The sequence below is a fragment of the Rattus norvegicus genome, chromosome Y, assembly GCF_021556685.1.
Source record: "Rattus norvegicus strain SHRSP/BbbUtx chromosome Y, alternate assembly SHRSP_T2T, whole genome shotgun sequence".
NCBI lineage: Eukaryota > Metazoa > Chordata > Mammalia > Rodentia > Muridae > Rattus > Rattus norvegicus.
Window position 1 is genome coordinate 32,189,740 of NC_141555.1, and position 17,573 is coordinate 32,207,312.

Below are 17,573 nucleotides of genomic sequence, written 5' to 3' on the forward strand. Positions count from 1 at the left end.
TCCACATCACCATCAATTTACTCTTTCTTACCCTAATCCTGGTCTCTTCTCTGCATGTGAAGTTTGGATTAATTTAAAAAGACGACATTAGGGGCCTGGATTGATAGCCAATGGATCAAGAGCTCGTCTGCTTTGAAAGAGGGCCTGGATTTGTTCTTTGAGCTCATGTCCAGTGGCTCCCAACCACCTTTAATTCCAGCTCCAGGAGACCTGACTATTCTTGTCTCTGTTGTCTCCTCTATTCATGCCCTGCCCCCACCCACATAATTAAAAATAACACATCTACAGATGAGAAACAGGTTTCAATAGGATTCGTTAGTCAAACAGAACCTGATCTTCTCTGATTCTGAGTCTGCTTGGATCAGTTTATTGGGTTTCCCCTTGAATTCCAAGACCACCTCCCTGTTACCTTCCACTCTTTCCCCAACTGTCCTTTTCTCCCTCAAACTTCACCTCTGAGAGTCTATCTATTTCTGGCCCCTCTCTACTGCTTCCTAAACATCCATCTTTTTTTTTCCCATGTGATTCCTACTCCTCTAAGCCTCATCTCCAGTTCTTTTCTCTCCCTAAAGACCAGACCAGCTCAGTCCTGTTAGTTTTAGCCTATGTGACATTAGACTTGCTCTTCACAGCCTTGAATTTTCCGTCTTCCTCTCGATGTTCCATCCACCAAAACCCATCTCCTCCACCAAAGTGTTCACACACAATACGTCACATCGCACATTTTAATTTTTAGATCAAAAACAAATTCCACTGGAAAAGATACTGGGGTTGTCAAAGGCCTTTGGGTATCTGAAAAACAGAAAAACAAACATTTTCCCCCCAATCCTATAAATTCTCTATGTTCCCTACACTTTGTGAATTTCACCTTAACGGATCTTTACCATCAGATTATAGACGTAGATGCGGACGTCACCATCAAACTTGATGAAGTACATGGAAGGCTTGACTAGAACTTGATAAATGACCTTGCCGATCTTTTTGGACCCGTCGCTTCTGGTGAACTGCACACATTGACCTGTTAAGATGTCGATGTCAACGTCTGAGTTCACCTCTGCTGGAGTAATCTCTAGAATTATACGAAGGTTACCTTTTGTGTAATCATCCAGGAGCTGATAGACGTATAGGAGTGGATCTTTCTCATAGGTGATGTGAAACCAGTGCTTCATGATCGGCACCTGGGCTAGGACCACCCCCCCCTCCAGTTGTCCTTAGAGCCATGTTTGCCTTCAAATTTATGCTCCACAGCTCGGCCAACCATGGCACTTGAGAGATGGGCGTCTTTCACTTGAGGAAATACTACTTTGTGAGTCAAAACTTTAAGCTTTAAAATCCTCTTATTCCTGTGAAGTTCCAGTCCGTAGACACAATCAATTACATCATACTTGACCAGATAGAGAGAGGGATTTGTTGGCAGTTGATCTAGAACGATGGCCTTCCATTGGGTGATGGGCTCATCACCTTCCTTCTATCCGTGAGAAATTCTGCAGTCCACAATGTTCCCCAGGGCCTGCGGAGAAGGCCTTCTCCTCCTCTGCTTCTGGAAGGATGGTGTGCTCATCCTCCTCAGAGACATCCTCTTCTTCTTGACTGTAGACCTAGTGTGGTAGGCCACGGCACTCCTGGTCCACTGTCTTGTGGCTATCGTTCTGTGTTCAGGCTTCATACTTGTACATGGCCTGGGTTTGAAGAGCTCGCCTGCTTAAACCAGACACAATGCTGTTGCCTCTGTAATATGAGTGCCTGCAAGAACAATGGGGTTGTGTTGGGGGAGGGCGCTGGACAAAGGCTCTTGAGAAAGAGAACTTTGGAGCAGGTGAGGAAGGCGATGGTAAGTAGGTTTGAGCATCTGTATCTAATTCTGACATATTCAGAAGTTCATAGGAGGGCTGGGCAATGGTGGAGCAGACCTATAATTCCAGCACTCGAGAGGCAGAGGAAGGCAGACGTCTGTGAGATCAAGGTCAGCCTGGTCTACAGAGTTAGTTCTGGGATAGCCAAAGCTACCCACAGTAAAACCCTGTCTCAAAAATCAAAATCTAAATTTCAAAGGGAAATGTACAAATGTTTCTGTACAGCTCAGAATAACATAAATTCAGACACATTTTTCATCCCGTGGCACTTTGCTTCTGCTGAAGAACCTATCCTTGAATGGCTAGGTCAGTGTGGGATTAAATGTCCCTGTACCCCACTTTAAGCAAGCAGAACAGAGAAAGGATAGCAAAGGATCCAGACCAGTCCACTGGCTTTCTGTATTGTGCATCCTGACCCAGACCCTAGTTTATTCAGCAAAGCTATTGCATCTTCGACCGCAACAAGAGTCTTTTGTCTAGGCAACAACACCCATTTAGAAATAATATCTCCTGTGGTTGGGATTTAGCTCAGTGGTAGAGCACTTGCCTAGCAAGCAAAAGTTCAGTCCTCAGCTCCAAAAAAAAAAAAAAAAAAAAAGAAAAAAAAAGAAATATTATCTCCTAAAATGCTCTGACACAGAGAGGAGCTTTGGCATTTTAGTAGAGTTATGAATTAGATATTGTTAGCAAAGGATATTAAACTCTGGAGACTGACTAGCCTAGACCATCCGCCTAGCCCTCAAACGTAGGAGACATTAGAACATACGGTTACTAGCTGTACGAGGGAAAACTTTTAGCTTTCTGGGCTACAAGGGTCCCAGTTATCTTCTAAACCTATTTTCCGAAAGAAAATGTCCTAGTCGCCCAGATTCTGTCTTCTGAAACCGGTCAGGCAACAAATCCCTGTTGAACAATTGTGGGGTTCAGGAGCTGAACTGGCTTTCACACACCGCTACCAAGATAGTGAACCCACCTTCAAGGAGTCTAGCTCCTCCAATGGAAGAGATGCGGAACCTCCGCCCAGTGCTCTGTGACATCATCCAGGCTCTGCTTATGTCATAGAAGCCCTCTCAGCCCAGTTCCTTCCCTAGTTACGCTTAGAAACTTCCAGCATCTAGGTTTTAGCTTCTCATGTAGTTTCAAATATAAATATCCCAAAATAAAATAAAATCCCCACTAAAATATTCTGATGACTCGAGTCACAATCTGCCCAAGTAGCTCTTTTCATGCTTTCTTTTTTTCTGAAAAAGTCTTTTGTTTCTGAGTCACCAACATCCTTGGTGGTTATTTTCACAGCTCCTATCTTTCCTTTGGATATCTTTAAGTCATTCTCCGTATCAGAAATATTGCTTGCCTCTCTCTCCGAGGCAGGCCACTGGATAGCACACCAAAATTAGCTTTATCAAAACCCACAATTAGAGGAGGGCCATTTTTATTCAAACAAAGCTGGAATTTGACAGGATTAAATACCTTGTATTGAAGTCAATGGCAATCATGAATTATGGATTCTTATCAAAGAGCGAGGAAAAATTTACTCCTGGACCTGCTTCCACAGTCGGGATAAACTTATGACAAAACCAATATCGACATGTCATATTTTAAATGTCTCTAAAATTTACCAGCACTTCTGGTTACAAGGAATTTATTAGATCAAATGCAGTAAAAAAGGATGAAATAGATGTGGTAATTTTATTTTTGAAATATGGGAAAACTTAATACTGGTTGCAGGTAAGTATGGAATTTACCTGTAAATTACAGGGCACTTCAATTGTATGTGTCACATAGTTCTTCAGATCTTCAAAATGATACTTTTCAGAACCCACCCCTGTCACCACTACACTCTAACCATCCCTTCCCTCTTCCCAATAATTCCCTTCCACTTTAACATTATAATGTACTTAGAGTTTAACAACTTACGGCAGCTTTTTAAATTCTGTGCACTTTTCTAAGTGCTCAGTCTTCTTTTTCTCCCTCTATCTTAGTTTTAAGCACATTTTCCTTCACACTTTGAGTTTTACTCTCTCTCTGCTCTCATGACTCCTCTGCCATTATGTGACTGTTGGTCCACTATGTGCCTGACATCAATGTGGGGTTAACTCAAATGACATAATTTTCCCCCTTTTCTCCCCTTCTTCTTCCTTTTCTAGGCTCCTGCTGAGATTTACAGCCATGGGGATTTTTTTAACCCTGGGAAGCACACAAACACACACACACACACACACACACACACACACACAGGCATATACACACAGAAACTCTCATACATACAGAAAAATACAAACACACAACACCCACATGCACACACAAACACACCCACATGCACACACAAACACACACACAAACATACACATATACACACTAAAACACACAAATACAGAGAGATAGAGTCAGAGACAGAGACACACAGACAGACAGAGAGCCTATGAGAAAACATGTAATATCATCTTTCTAAGAACAATAAACAGAAACAACTTTCAAAAAAGTGAAGAACAGGTAGGCAACAAGAAGTATAATCTCATCATAGCCATCAACTTGAGGAGGAAAGAGTTTGTCTCATTCTAGGCTTCTGGTACCAGTCTGTTACTTAGCAAAGTTTGGTCAGGAACTCAGGCAGGACTCTAGAGGCAGGAAAGGAAGCAGAGCCAACTTAGAAAGGCTGAGTACTGGATTGCTATCCATGACCTTCTCAGTTTTCTCTCCTTCTCAAACAACCCAGGGCCACCTTCATAGGTGATGACACTAGCCATAGTGGGCTAGACCTTTCCACATCAACCATAAAAAAAAATCCCTATAGATGTGGCCAAAGGCAAATCTGATGGAGGCAATTCTTCAGCTGAGGCTCCTTCTTCCCAGGTTGAGTCAAACTGATAATAAAAACTAACCACGACCCTTGCAAATCCATTCTGATTGCCACACTGTGTGCAATAGACAAGCCATTTTAATAACCTTAGCTGTTGATCACTGGATGTATGGCTTAAAAAATGTGATATACGTTGTTGTGATTTTCATCTATGTGTAAGAGCAAAGGGTTTTGTTCTCAGAAAAATGGATGGAACTATAAAATACAATATGTTAAGTGAAACAAGCCAGACTCAAACAGACGATTGCAAAATTTAGATTGTAATAAGGGATATTAAGTAAAAGGTGGCATTTAGGAAGAGGAAGGGGAGCAGGAGGGTGTGTGTGAATGTGTGTGTGTTTGTGTGTGTGTCTGTGTGTGTGTGTGTCTGTCTGTGTGTGTGTGTGTGTGTGTGTGTGTGTGTGTGTGTGTGCAGATGGAAATGGAGGTGAGTTGTGAGGATGAAAATGGCTAATGTACAGTATAAACCTGTACAAGGAGTCACAAGTAAGCCCACTGACTTTTACATTTAAACAACATTGATATAAGAGAACTGAGTCTAAAACAATGTTTTGATTAAATTGGGGGTTTATAGTTTAGAGATACCATAAAGTTTATTCATATTTTCCTTCCCACAGGTGGCTCTTGCTGTTTCGAGCTTGATACTGCTGACAGGATATGGCAATGAGCTTTGGTGTCTGTACCTCATTAATAACCCGATTTAACGTCATTCAGTGAGGCTACCATGGGGTAGGAGATAGTTAGATATCTTAAGGTACACCATATGGGAAGAATAATGACAACCACCACTACAGATATCCAAATATTTACCCTCATCTCTGGTTTGAATGTGTTCGCCAAAAGTAATTTTCTGAAGATTAATCCCCAGTGGGAATGAAGTTGTGAAGAATTGATTAAGTCAAGAGGGATGCAACCTACAAATAAAGATCCATTAATAATGCTATTGTGGTAAAAGGTTAAATTATGAAAGGGAGTTTGGCTCCTTCTCTTTTCTGCCTAGACCATTGGATCCCTTCTGTGGTGACAACATCCCACAAGAACTCCTTCCTCTGCCAATGGTCTCTTCATCTTGGATTTACAGGTTTCTAAATCAGAATCATACAGAATCTGTGCCATTAGAGACTAGCCAATCGGTGCCATTCTGTCCATAGAAGCGTGAACATGACTCAGAATTGTGAGCAGCTGGGTCATATGAGAAAGCAAAGCAGGAAGAGAGGATTAGGTTGTTATTGCTGACTGAAGGCAAGATGGGTTCAGGGTCAGCGTGTGTGCTCTTCCTGAAAGAAATGGCACAGAGGAAGAGAGTAGATTGTAAAGGTGCAGCTTGGAGGGCACTCAGACATCTGCTGTGGCCTTGTGGGGACAAGGAGCCATTAGGTAAGGGGAAAGATTCCTAGGGATAATTTCAGCCACTGTTTTTGGCTAGCAGAACCCTTTTTAGAATCCTCATCTTTGAGGATGTAAAAGAAAACTGCCTGGAGTTAGTTGATATATCAGTAACGATCAATTATGTATCCACTATCACAGAGGGACCCAGGAAAAAGCCTGATCTTGGAAGATCCTTTGTCTTCAAGAGATGGAGACTTCTCCTTGGCAACAATGGGCAACCCATCTACGTCGGTAAGGGCATCCCACTAAGTCCAGATCAGTGGTTTTTAACACTTGGATTGAGACCCCTTTGGGAGCTCAAATGGCCCTTGCACAGGAGTCACATATCATATATCCTGTATATCAGACATTTATATTACAATTCATAACTACAGCAAAATTATTGTAATGAAGTAGCAATGAAATGATTTTACATTTGGTGGAGCTGTTAAAAGTTTAGGTTAGGAAGGTTGAGAACCACTCTTCCTGACCAATCTAAAATATGCCTGTCTGTGTGGACTGGAGGTATAATCCCTTTTATTCAATCAGGGAAAACCAGAAAAACCAAAACACCACCTAATGTTTATGAAGGATAAACAGCTACTGTACCCACAGTATTTAGGACTGCTGACATTTTAGATAAATGATGTCAAAATGGAAATCATGTCACATCATGACCATCCAACTAAATGAAAAGCAGAGGAGAAAAACCAGTTCCGTGGTGGTGGCACCAAGAGAAAACCATTCTCATAATTGTCAGCAAGGATTTTAAAGCCAGGATTCAAGTGTTGTCCAAGAGGAACTTCCAAAACAGGAAGAAGGGGCTGGGGAGATGGCTCACTGCTTAGGTTGCTCTTGCAGAGGACCAGGGTTCAGAGGATCTGATGGACTCTTTGGTCAAAACACACACACACACACACACACACACACACACACACACACACACACTCACACACACACACACACACACACACACACACACATACCATAGAGATAAACTTAAAAAAAATTAAAAAAAGAAGGAGCCATGTATGTCCCTTTAATCCCAGAACTCAGAGGCAAGCTGATCTCTGTGAGTTCAATGCCTACATGGTTTATAGAGTGAGTTTCAGGCCACCCCTACCTACATAATGAAACCCAGTGTCAAAATAAAGCAGAAAAGAGTATTATATTTATTTCTGATAATTTAGGCAACAGAGAAACTATTTCTACAGAGAAAGAACTTATAGTTGAGAGAACCAGTGGCCTGGAAGGAGACCCCAATTCTCTGTGTCACTACTCCATCACAGCCTCAGCAGGAAATAAGAATGGGTACAGCTAAAAAGGAAGCAGGGCGATTATGGGCAAAGCTGTGGACACGGATCAACCCATCAGCAACAGAAGCAGGCAGAAAAACAGCTAGGATGAGATGGCTTCACCAGCCAATATCTCTGACTGACAGTCCCTAGTAGCACCAGGATGTTCTTTTCCTTCAAGTACTCCATAACTTTTCACACATTCACAAACCACAGAACATGGTGTGGCAAATGCCTAAGAAAAGATGTCCTGTGGGACATATTTGTTTATACAGGTTTCATGTAGCCCAGGCTGGCCTCAAACACACTATGCACCCAAGGATGATTTACAACTCTTGGTTGTCCTCCTGGTAATAGGACTATGGGCATGTACCACCACACCAGGCTGATGAGGTACTGTAGGTGGATCCCAGAAATGTGTGAGAGCCAAGTGAACACTCTGTCCACTGAGCTGCATCTCCAGACAATCGGGATGTGTTCTGCTAATAAAACAAAACAAAAAAAAAAAAATAGAAGTCTTCAATGAGAGACAACAGGAGTCTCCCAGACCAGAAACATTAAATTACACATTCACAAGTAATACATATGTCAAGAAATAATGAAACTATGTAACAGTAAGAAAAATTGAAGAAGATAGGAAACATACTATCAAAATGTGTGAGACATAACTATGAAGGTGCTAAGAGGAAACTTTATTTAAACACTAATTCTTAGATTAAAAACAAAGACCTGCAACCTAAATTTTTATCTACACTAGAAAATAAGAAAATAATTAATTCAATGAAAAAATAATTGTTAAAATGAACCCCAAATCACTAAAAATAAGAAATAACAACAAAAAAAGACAATGAAGCACAATTAGTTTTCTTTTTTAAAGCAATGAATGGTATTTCATCGTCTCAGTTAGACCTAGATAGAAAAATATAAGGTCCATTCTGTTTGGCGATTTAAAAAAAAAAAAAGAAATTCCAGTGTTTTAGAGTTTATGCAGAACACTGAACCTGGTGTCACAGACAAAAATTAAAAAAAAAATTATTCATCATTTAAACCCTTTTTAATGACAATGTTTATACTCAACTTGTCTCTCCTATAATCTCTTTAATATCAGACAAGATTTCCAGGGTTGCCATATGGAGATTATGCAGTGTTGAAATTGAAGCACTGCTTTGTATTCCCAACACAGACTCTGGTTGAGAACATCATTGTTTTTATCAGGAGAAAACTAGCACAAGATCCAAGCCCAGTCTCCCAAGGCATTGTCCCATCCTAGAACCATTTCTTCAGACAGCAGTTCCCATGTGTCATATTTTTCTGCAAAAATCGAAACAGACTTGTTTGCTGCACTGTTTGGTTTGCTGTTCTGCTTGGGAAATCCTGGACATTCAGACATAATGAAAGTTCTCCACCAGACACCCCAAACTACAGCACTGATATCAGTGTAGAGGAAATAGGAGAGACAGGAACCAAAAAAGAAAAAAAAAAACCTGTTGTTGTTTGGAGAAGAGTCATGTAAGTAGGCCAAGGTGACCTTGGACTTTCTTTGTAGCCCAGGCTGTCTTTGGACTTAATATGTAGCCCAGGCTGGATTTGAACTTGTGATCTTCGCAGGTATTGAGAATATAGGTATGCACTACCACACTCAGCTTTGTATCTGTTATTATAAGTGACTCAGCTGTGGCCCCTCATTTGCCAGCCTCCCTCAACATCAACAACAGCATCCACAACAACCCAGTAAGATAATCCCATCCTTTAATTCATCTCTTAAGGTAAGACTTTACAGGACAGAGAGTCAGAAGTGTCCTCCTCCTTATTAGAACACAGTTGTGTGGAGATATTTGAGTGAATATTTGAGTGAGCCAGTCATACCTTAACCTGGTTCTGATATTATGACCAAGAAGGAAAAAAAAATTAAGAAAAAAAATAAAGGAGATGGGTCCAAGAACCGGGACTTGAACCTTAGCAGTTGAGGAGATGGCTCACAGGTCTCAGGGAAATGATGGGTAGCCTTTGTGGCCCACACAGAATCCCAGTCCAGGGAGATAGAGATAGGGCAGATCCCCAGAGCAAGATAGCTGTCAAGACTATTCATATTGATGAACTCTGGGTTTGACTGAGAAATGCTGCTTCAAAGAATAAGGTACAAGATAAAATGGATTAGTGCCTGCATTATACACTGCACGTGCATGTATGTACAAACATACACACACACACACACACACACACACACACACACACACACACACACAAAACAAAAAACCTTGGACTTAAGGCATTGCCTCCACTGTAGTAGCACATAGTAGGAGGTGGGGATCTAAATAAGTGTTCCTTTCCACTCCCACAAAGACCAACATAATTTTGAACCCTCAGCCCTGGATCTGTACAATCTGCTGAGGACTCACAATTGTTTAGTTTAGTCTCCTAGCTCTCTAACATGATCTGGTGTTCTGTTTCATGAATCCTGAGATGGGGCTCGGCAGACTTGAGCCTCACTCCCAATCTTGCATCCAAGACAACTTTGAGCTGCCATGTATGGGTCCTTGGATACCCTGCCAAGGTACCCTGACTTGCATTTCTCACGAGGCCATGTCGTGATGCCAGAGAAAGTGCGACTGTCTTACTCTGCCATTTATTAGCTTAGAATATTGGGAAATTGGCTCAACGTTTAAATCTCACTTCCCTCATGTATAAATGAGCAGACAAACAATTCCAGTTCATCAGTTCTACATTAGGAGTGAGTTAAAAAAACACAACAAAACGATTGGTGCCAATGTGTTTTATGAATGATAAGCAGTGTTATTTATATGATTTGTTACATTGGGAATTATTATACCTGGAAAATAACTGTTTTCATTATCTTTGCACAGATGATGCGAGGAAAGCATCTAGGATGCAGAAATGTTTACTTTTTTGTTTTATTTCCAAAAAGCATTTCTATCTGCTCCAATCATTTTTTTAAAACTTACTTTCCACTCCGTCTCCTCTTAGGTGATTAGGTTAGAACAGGGTTTGGTGAGAGGGATTATAAAACATTGCGTTACAGAATATATCTACAAGATCAACTGTTGAGTTCAAGTGGAGGCACCCTCCATGGATAAGGCATGCTCCCACTGAAGCTATTGATTTCTTTCTTTTCTTTTTTTTTTTTTTTTTATTTTCATTGATTTCTTGGAATTGCTAGTCTTGGAAGAAAGAACCTCAGTTGAGGAGATTCCTCCATCAGATTGGCCTTGACTATGTGTAGGTGGAATTTCCTTGACTGTGAACTGATGTTGGAAGGCCTGGTCTACTGTGGGCAGCACCGCCCTATGCGGGTGTTTCTGGACTCTGTAAAGGTAGTTGAATGTGAGCTTAGAAGCAAGCCAGTGAGCAGTCTCTGTAGTTTCTGTTTCACAATCCTGTCTTGGTTTTACTTGATGATGTGCTGGAACAGATAAGATGAAATAAAGTTTTCCCTTCCCAAGCTGGCTTTGGTGAGTGTATTAAACAGAGCAATAGAAAACAAAAATTAAGCAAAAATCACAGTGTCAGAAGTATGATGTCTTCCTGAAAGTTGCTGACCAGCGATATTACAAATGCCCTCAAAACTTTACAGGTTGTTGACATTGTTCTTCGTAGCCCTCCAGAACTTGATGGTAAGACCCTATTGCTGAGGACACAGAATCCTTTTGTTCACAGGCCACAGAAGGGTGAATCTGAAGTTGAGGTGGAAGCATCCTCTATAATGGCTAGCCTTCATGGTTCAGGAAAGTGCTATGTAGGCTTCCAGGGGAGAAAATCATCTATAACCTTACTCGGGGGTGATCCATTCAAGCTAAAATGTCAGGAAAGATGTGCCCCTAATGTGTTAGTGGCATCACAGTCATGGGAGTAACCAGTGGCTTTACAAGGCATATTCCACATGAGGGAATACACACCAGGTTCTGTAAACTAGTCAAGAACTTATGGGTAGGGTGATATTGGCCCTATGAAAGAACCTAATGCTAAATACATTGTCGAATTTCCTTTGAAACATCCATATTTGTATCTACAGATCAGCATTGCACTCAGCTCTCATTAGAGAAGAAGCCTCTGAATAGCATGGGCAGAGACTTACAGCTAGACAAAGTACTGGGAATCAGTGGTGTTGAACTGTTCATGTGGAAGTAGTACAGCGAAGTCTTCTCCTCCACAGCTCAGAAAACATCATGAAAGTGTGGGTAGAAGGAATATAAGAAGCAGAAGATAGGGAAGTGGACAACAAAAGGATATCATTTACATAGGACTTAATCATTGAACTCTTAACCTGATTGCGGCTATGGTCATGGGTAGAAGACTGGGATCCTCAACACTTCATTACAGATGGGAGAGGCCATAAAGACTCTCCCCTCCCTTAGCAATCCACATTTACTGGAGGAGGGGTTCTATCCTGCAGTCTTAGATTTTCAAGACCTACTTTAGTAAGAGTTCTTAAATCCTTTAACTTTCTTCTAGCCCACCACCCACCAGAGGTAGTGGAAAGGAAAGGATTATAGGGCAAACAAAGGACGATGTGGACCTGCTTAGAAATAGTTCTCTGGGTCGATTTCAATCCTCACCATCAGGATATCAGTTCACTTGACATGAATCAGCGGAAGTAGGTCGATCTACTTGCAAACACCATTCACATATCACCAAGGACAGTTCACCCTAGAAGAAATTGCTGAGCTCTTCTAATTTGCATGGGTTCGAGGAGGCAGCAAGAAGTAACTGCAATGTCAGCACAAGAAGCTCTCTGGTGCTTTTCTCTCCACAAAGCCATGACAAACAATGGTCAGTGAAGAAGGAAAGGTGAACCAATGCCACAGCATGGTCAATGATGACCAGTGTCATCAAAGTCAATTGAGAATCAGCGAAGAGTGGCAAGGCAAGATAATGCCAGTGTTATACTCTTACTCTTTCTAACATCACATGCCCTTTTCCCAGGCAACTACCAGAAACATTATGTGTTTGTTCTCAACAAAACATCCTCCCCTAAGACAGTTTCCAGAACAACATCCATGACACAGTTGAGTCTCCAAAAAAACCAGAAATTTCTGCTTCACTACCTTCTTCATTCCTGTACCCATAGATAAGTTGTTCTGTTGATTTCCTCTGTACTCATGTAATCAATTAAACTTAGGGGTTACACACAGAAAGGAGACATGAAATAGGAGGGGGGACTTATTCAGGTTCTGGGTGCCAATTGGAGAGGGAATGGAGTGAGAGAGGGGGTTGACCGAGGGGATGACAGAGGAGAATGAGGGAGGAAGCAAGGGAGTACTGAAGGAGGGGATGGGAGAATGAGGAAGGGGGATAAGGCAGGGGAATTGGGAAGGGAAAAAAAGAAAGGAAATGACTAAAACTCATTATATAAGTATATGAAATTGTAAAACAAAAAAATCAAAATCGTCTTTTGTAAAAAAAAATTAAATGTTTCTCTTTTTAGAGGGTCAATCATTACAACTTAGGGCTTATTTTGTTAGATCAATTTTGTCTTTAAGCCTTTTTTTTCCTTTGTGCAAATTGTCATAAGTGAAGTTTTAGTTCAAGTCAGTGCTGTCCAGGGTTCTGTGTAACTGAAAAATAAAGTCAATAAACACTTTGTATTAATCGTCAAAATCCCAGTCAGTTCTCTCCAGTAATTATCCTTTTATCACACTCCACCCACAGCCCTACTCAAAATGCTGGCTGAATTAAGTCCTGTCACTGAATGGGACACAAGTTCAAACCAGTGGAAGTGGGAAAAAGCAACTAAAAGCAAACAAAGTAACAAACAGCAAAACTTCTTCCCTCTGAATCTGGGATTCCATTTTATGGTTTTGGAGAGTCTACTACACTGAACAAAATGAAAGAGTAGAGTCTGAGGTGATGTTTAACTTAGTCAAGAAAGGAAGGCATAGCTGCAAATGGGGTGTAGGCGGGGTGGGCTGTCAGGGTGGTTCCAATCTTGAAGATATATGTAAACAACAAAGTTGAGAATGAAGAGAACCTCCAAGTGAAAACGGCTATGCAAAAATTTATAAATACAAGAGCGATTGTATCACACTGACTGAACATTCACACACACACACACACACACAAAAAAAAAAAACACCGGAAATATATTATGCGTGTTTACATACATCAAGTGGTGCTCTGTTTGGGAGAATGTATAAACAATGATTTTTTGTGACTGGAGAGGTGGCTTGGTAGTTGAGAACCGTTACTGCTCTTACAGAGGACCTGGGTTCAGACCCTGGCACCAACATGGTGGCTCACAAGCATTGATTACTCTTGTTCATTTCTGTGCCCTGCTCCTGTCTATTGTCTTGATGAGTACACATGTGGTCTTGAGGGAAACCGAATTGAAACCTTTCGCCTCCCATATCTTATTGACAGCTATAACTGCTTTTTTTCCCTAAGTTTCTTGCGGATTCTGTATATGTATCTTTTATACAGATACATAAAAGCAAGGGAAACACCCATATATGGAATTTAAAACAAGGAAACAAAGAATAAAGAAAGAAAGCTGAACACCCTCCAGGTCTGCAATGTGACCATCACACTCCAGATGCTATGCTTTCCCCATCATGATGGATGGTACCAGCTCAAACAATGGGTCAAAATAAACACTTCCTGTCTCATTTTTATTGGAATTTTATGTATTTAAATTTCAAATGTTATCCCCTTTCCTGGATCCACTCTCTCCCATTGTCTTTCCCCCTGCTTCAGTGATGATGCTTTTCTTCTCACCCACTCCCATATCTACTCCCTGGCATTCCCCCACACTGGGGAAATGAGCCAGCACAGGACCAAGGGCTTCTCCTCCTATTGATGACAGACAATGCCATCCTCTGCTATATACGTGGATGGAGCCAGGGACCCTCCATATGTACTCTTTGGTTGGTGGTTTAGACTCTGGGAGCTCGTGGGTGGGTTCTGCTTGGTTGAAATTGTTGCTCTTCCTATGGGGTTGCAACCGCCTTCAGTTTCTCCAGTCCATTCTTTAACTCCTTCTCCATTGGGGTCCGGGTGTTCAGTCTAATGATTAGCTGTAAGCATCCTCATCTGTATCAGTAAGGCTCTAGCGGAGCCTCTCAGGAGACATCCATATCAGTCTCCTGTCAACAAGCACTCTTGTCTTCGTTAAGTTTTTGGTTTATATTTTGTCATATCAAAAACATGAAGAATCAATATGCTCCTTCTTCATTTCAGGGCCATGTGAATTAGAGTCAGTGTTTCACTGAGCCCTGTAGGGGTCTCATGGCTCCATCCACAGAGCCTGGAGAAGGAATGGACCCTCAAACGGACCTGGTGTGGCCATGGTGAGCATAGACTCTTGATGATCTATTCTTTGTGAGAAACAAAACTTCATGTCATTGATAAATACAATCAAGGAGAGTATATCATGTAGCTATCCTAGAGTCTATTGTTGTATACTTATTCTCAGCAGCCCTCGTTGGGAGTCAGGGACACTGCGAGACGCAGAAAACATCTCAGTTCTATGGACCACCTTCTGCATTCCGTGACATCATAGACCTTGGCCCTGGAATGGAAATTCTTAGCTCAAATATCTAGCTCTTCCTTTCTGGTGTAGCTGTGTCTTGGGTCTATGACTTATAACATGAATCAAAACCTATTGGTTTGGGAGAAAAATCATCTCATGTTAATGAGAAATGTATCTGACATGCATGCCTTCGAAATACTTTTCCACGGGAAATTTATGGAAGGAAAGGTGTGATCAGACACCCAAAATACAACCTTAATTCTTAATTCAAATTCTTTGAGTATTTGTCCTAATGCAGCTGTGTGTGTGTGGGGGGGTTTACACATTTTTCTGTGTATGTGCATGAGGAGAACAGAGGGAGACCCATCACATCTCTTCATTCATCTTCCTCATCTTTAGTTTTTGAGACTGTGTCTCTTGCTGAACCCAAAACTCACTGTTCCTGGCAATCATAGGCATCTGACACATGTTATCCCCTCTCCTGGTTCTCCCCTTTCCCATTTCCCTCTCCCCTTGCTTCTATGAGGATTCTCTTCCTCCCACCCACTCTCACCTCAACACCTGGAATTCCCCCAACTTGGGAAATAACCCTTCACAGGACAAAGGTATTCTCCTCATATTGATGCCAGAAAATGCCATCCTCTGCTATATATGTGGCTGTAGCCATGGGACCCTCCATGTGTCCTGTCATTATCCCTCCAATCATGTGTTATGGGCTGTCATGCAGGTGCTGGTAATTTCACAGCAGGTACTGCATCCCACAAAACTATCTCCCCAGCTTGCATTTTATCCCATGTTACTGGCATGCTGGAGATCCTGTATTTTTTTTTTATTTGGCCCATAGCTAGACGCTCTTTCTTGGACTATAAGTCAGTAATCTACCTTCCTAATACTGCCACCCTTTAACACAGTTCCTATGTTGTTACGACCCTTGATGACAAAATTATTCTTGCTGGTACTTCATGGTTATAATTTTGCTACTTTTATGAATTGTAGTAAGGAATCATTTTGGAGACTGAAGTTTGTCAAAGGGATCATGACCCCCACACAGGTTGTGAACCGCAGCTATAACCGGTTGGTCCCAAGATATATTTGAAGGACAAACTGGGGAAAAAAACCACCAGCCCTGGGTCCTTTCGCCATTGTTTTATGGACCTAACTCACCTCTTTACCTCCTTAATTATGGAGACATCGGAGGAGCATTTGTCACTTTGAATAAAACAAACCTTAACAGAGACACACGATGGAACATTATTGCTACCATTTTGTAATTTCTGTCCCCCAAAATCCCACAATTTAAACATCATTAAAAGCCAAGAAAATAGGCATAAAGATCTGTCTGTGTGAGTTACTGCCCACAATTAATTTTGTTAACCTGGGCCTCAACTTATAAGACTGCAAGCATTAGCCATTTGAGAAATCCACTTCCCGCTCATGTTTTGTTGAAGAAATAAAAAATCAAGCTAAATAGAACAATAGAGATGGAGTGTACAGGACAGGTTGGGTGTTTAGAGCTCTTAAGGAAAGCTCGCAGAAAGTGGTATGTCAACATACCTCAGCTGACTCAGATGCAAACAGGAGAGGACCATAGGAAGCCTTGGGCATGAACAACAGGGATGAAGGTGTCTTTCCAAGGCAGGGAGACAGAGCAGGGCATACCTTCCTTGGGCTATTTGAAGTGAGGAAGCTAGTGGTTCTCCACCTAACTCATCCCACACTGAGCCGGCTCGTGAAGTTCTGGACCAGTAGACTGTCCAGTACCTGAGGTTGAAATGCAGCTGCCACCCCCAACCCCCATAGGAACAAGCACTTGTTCCAAGTATAGGTGGTTGGAGAGTTCATTCTTTGAAGCCATCTTCTCTGAAGGGCAGGTCTCCAATTCCTTAGCAAGAAAGGCATCATGTCTTCAACCTTGTCATCTTTCTAAACATGCCATCTCTGTGAAGCCCCATCTCGAAGGTCTTGGCCAGGGTATCTGGCTTTTTGAACTGATGTATCCAAAAGGTTTCCTAATGTCTCAGCTTAGCAGTTTTCGACGGATAACCTGTGCCTTTCCTAATTTTTTATACATTTTTTAAAATCATTTAATAAAGTAAGTCAGTATCCCTGACAGGGTGAGTGTCTGGCTTATGCACCAGGCTCTCTTTTCATCCTAACTCCTGGCTGCTCAGGCTGTGATATCCATTGGAAATAGAGTCATTGCATGTAAGTGGTTATAATGAAGGCCAGCCTGGAATGTGCTGGGCCCCTAATCTAATATGATCATCGACCCTATCAGAATAGGAGCGTTAGTGGGCTGAATGGCAGGCAGAATGGATGGGACCCGGTGTCAGGCTGTGCTGGACTGGGAGATGGTTTTATTTCCCAACCAGGAGTTTGGGCTTTATCCTGAGGTTCCAGTAAGCACTGGAGAATTTTTATCAGGGATTTCCCTTCAGGGATCCCTCAGAATGATACTCTGGGGATGTATAGAGGAGGACCAAGAGGAGGCTGCAAGGGCTGTCAGCTCAGGCAACATCGAAAGCTGTTGGCTTTGCAGGAGGCACATGCTGCAGAGTGCAGGACACCAGACACAGTAACAATGTCCCTCTTTGCATCAGAGCATTCCCCCCACCACGCTATCCTCCTGCCATGCCACTCTTACATGTTCAACAGACTGTCAAAATCCAGTCTGAGTGAAGGGACACCATTGTACTAAGAAACTGACACTGCAT

General features: G+C 41.8%; 1 protein-coding gene across 1 annotated transcript; it reads right to left on the reverse strand.

The window, feature by feature from the left end:
- Positions 1–869: 869 nt before the first annotated feature.
- LOC147998005 (Y-linked testis-specific protein 1-like) lies at positions 870–1,169 on the reverse strand. The gene has a single exon (XM_087601425.1). The coding sequence runs from the start codon at positions 1,167–1,169 to the stop codon at positions 870–872; it is 300 nt and encodes a 99-aa protein (XP_087457551.1).
- Positions 1,170–17,573: the final 16,404 nt, after the last annotated feature.

Coding starts and splice junctions, on each gene's coding strand:
- LOC147998005 (XM_087601425.1), bottom strand. CDS start 1,169: ATGAAGCACTGGTTTCACATCACCTATGAGAAAGATCCACTCCTATAC.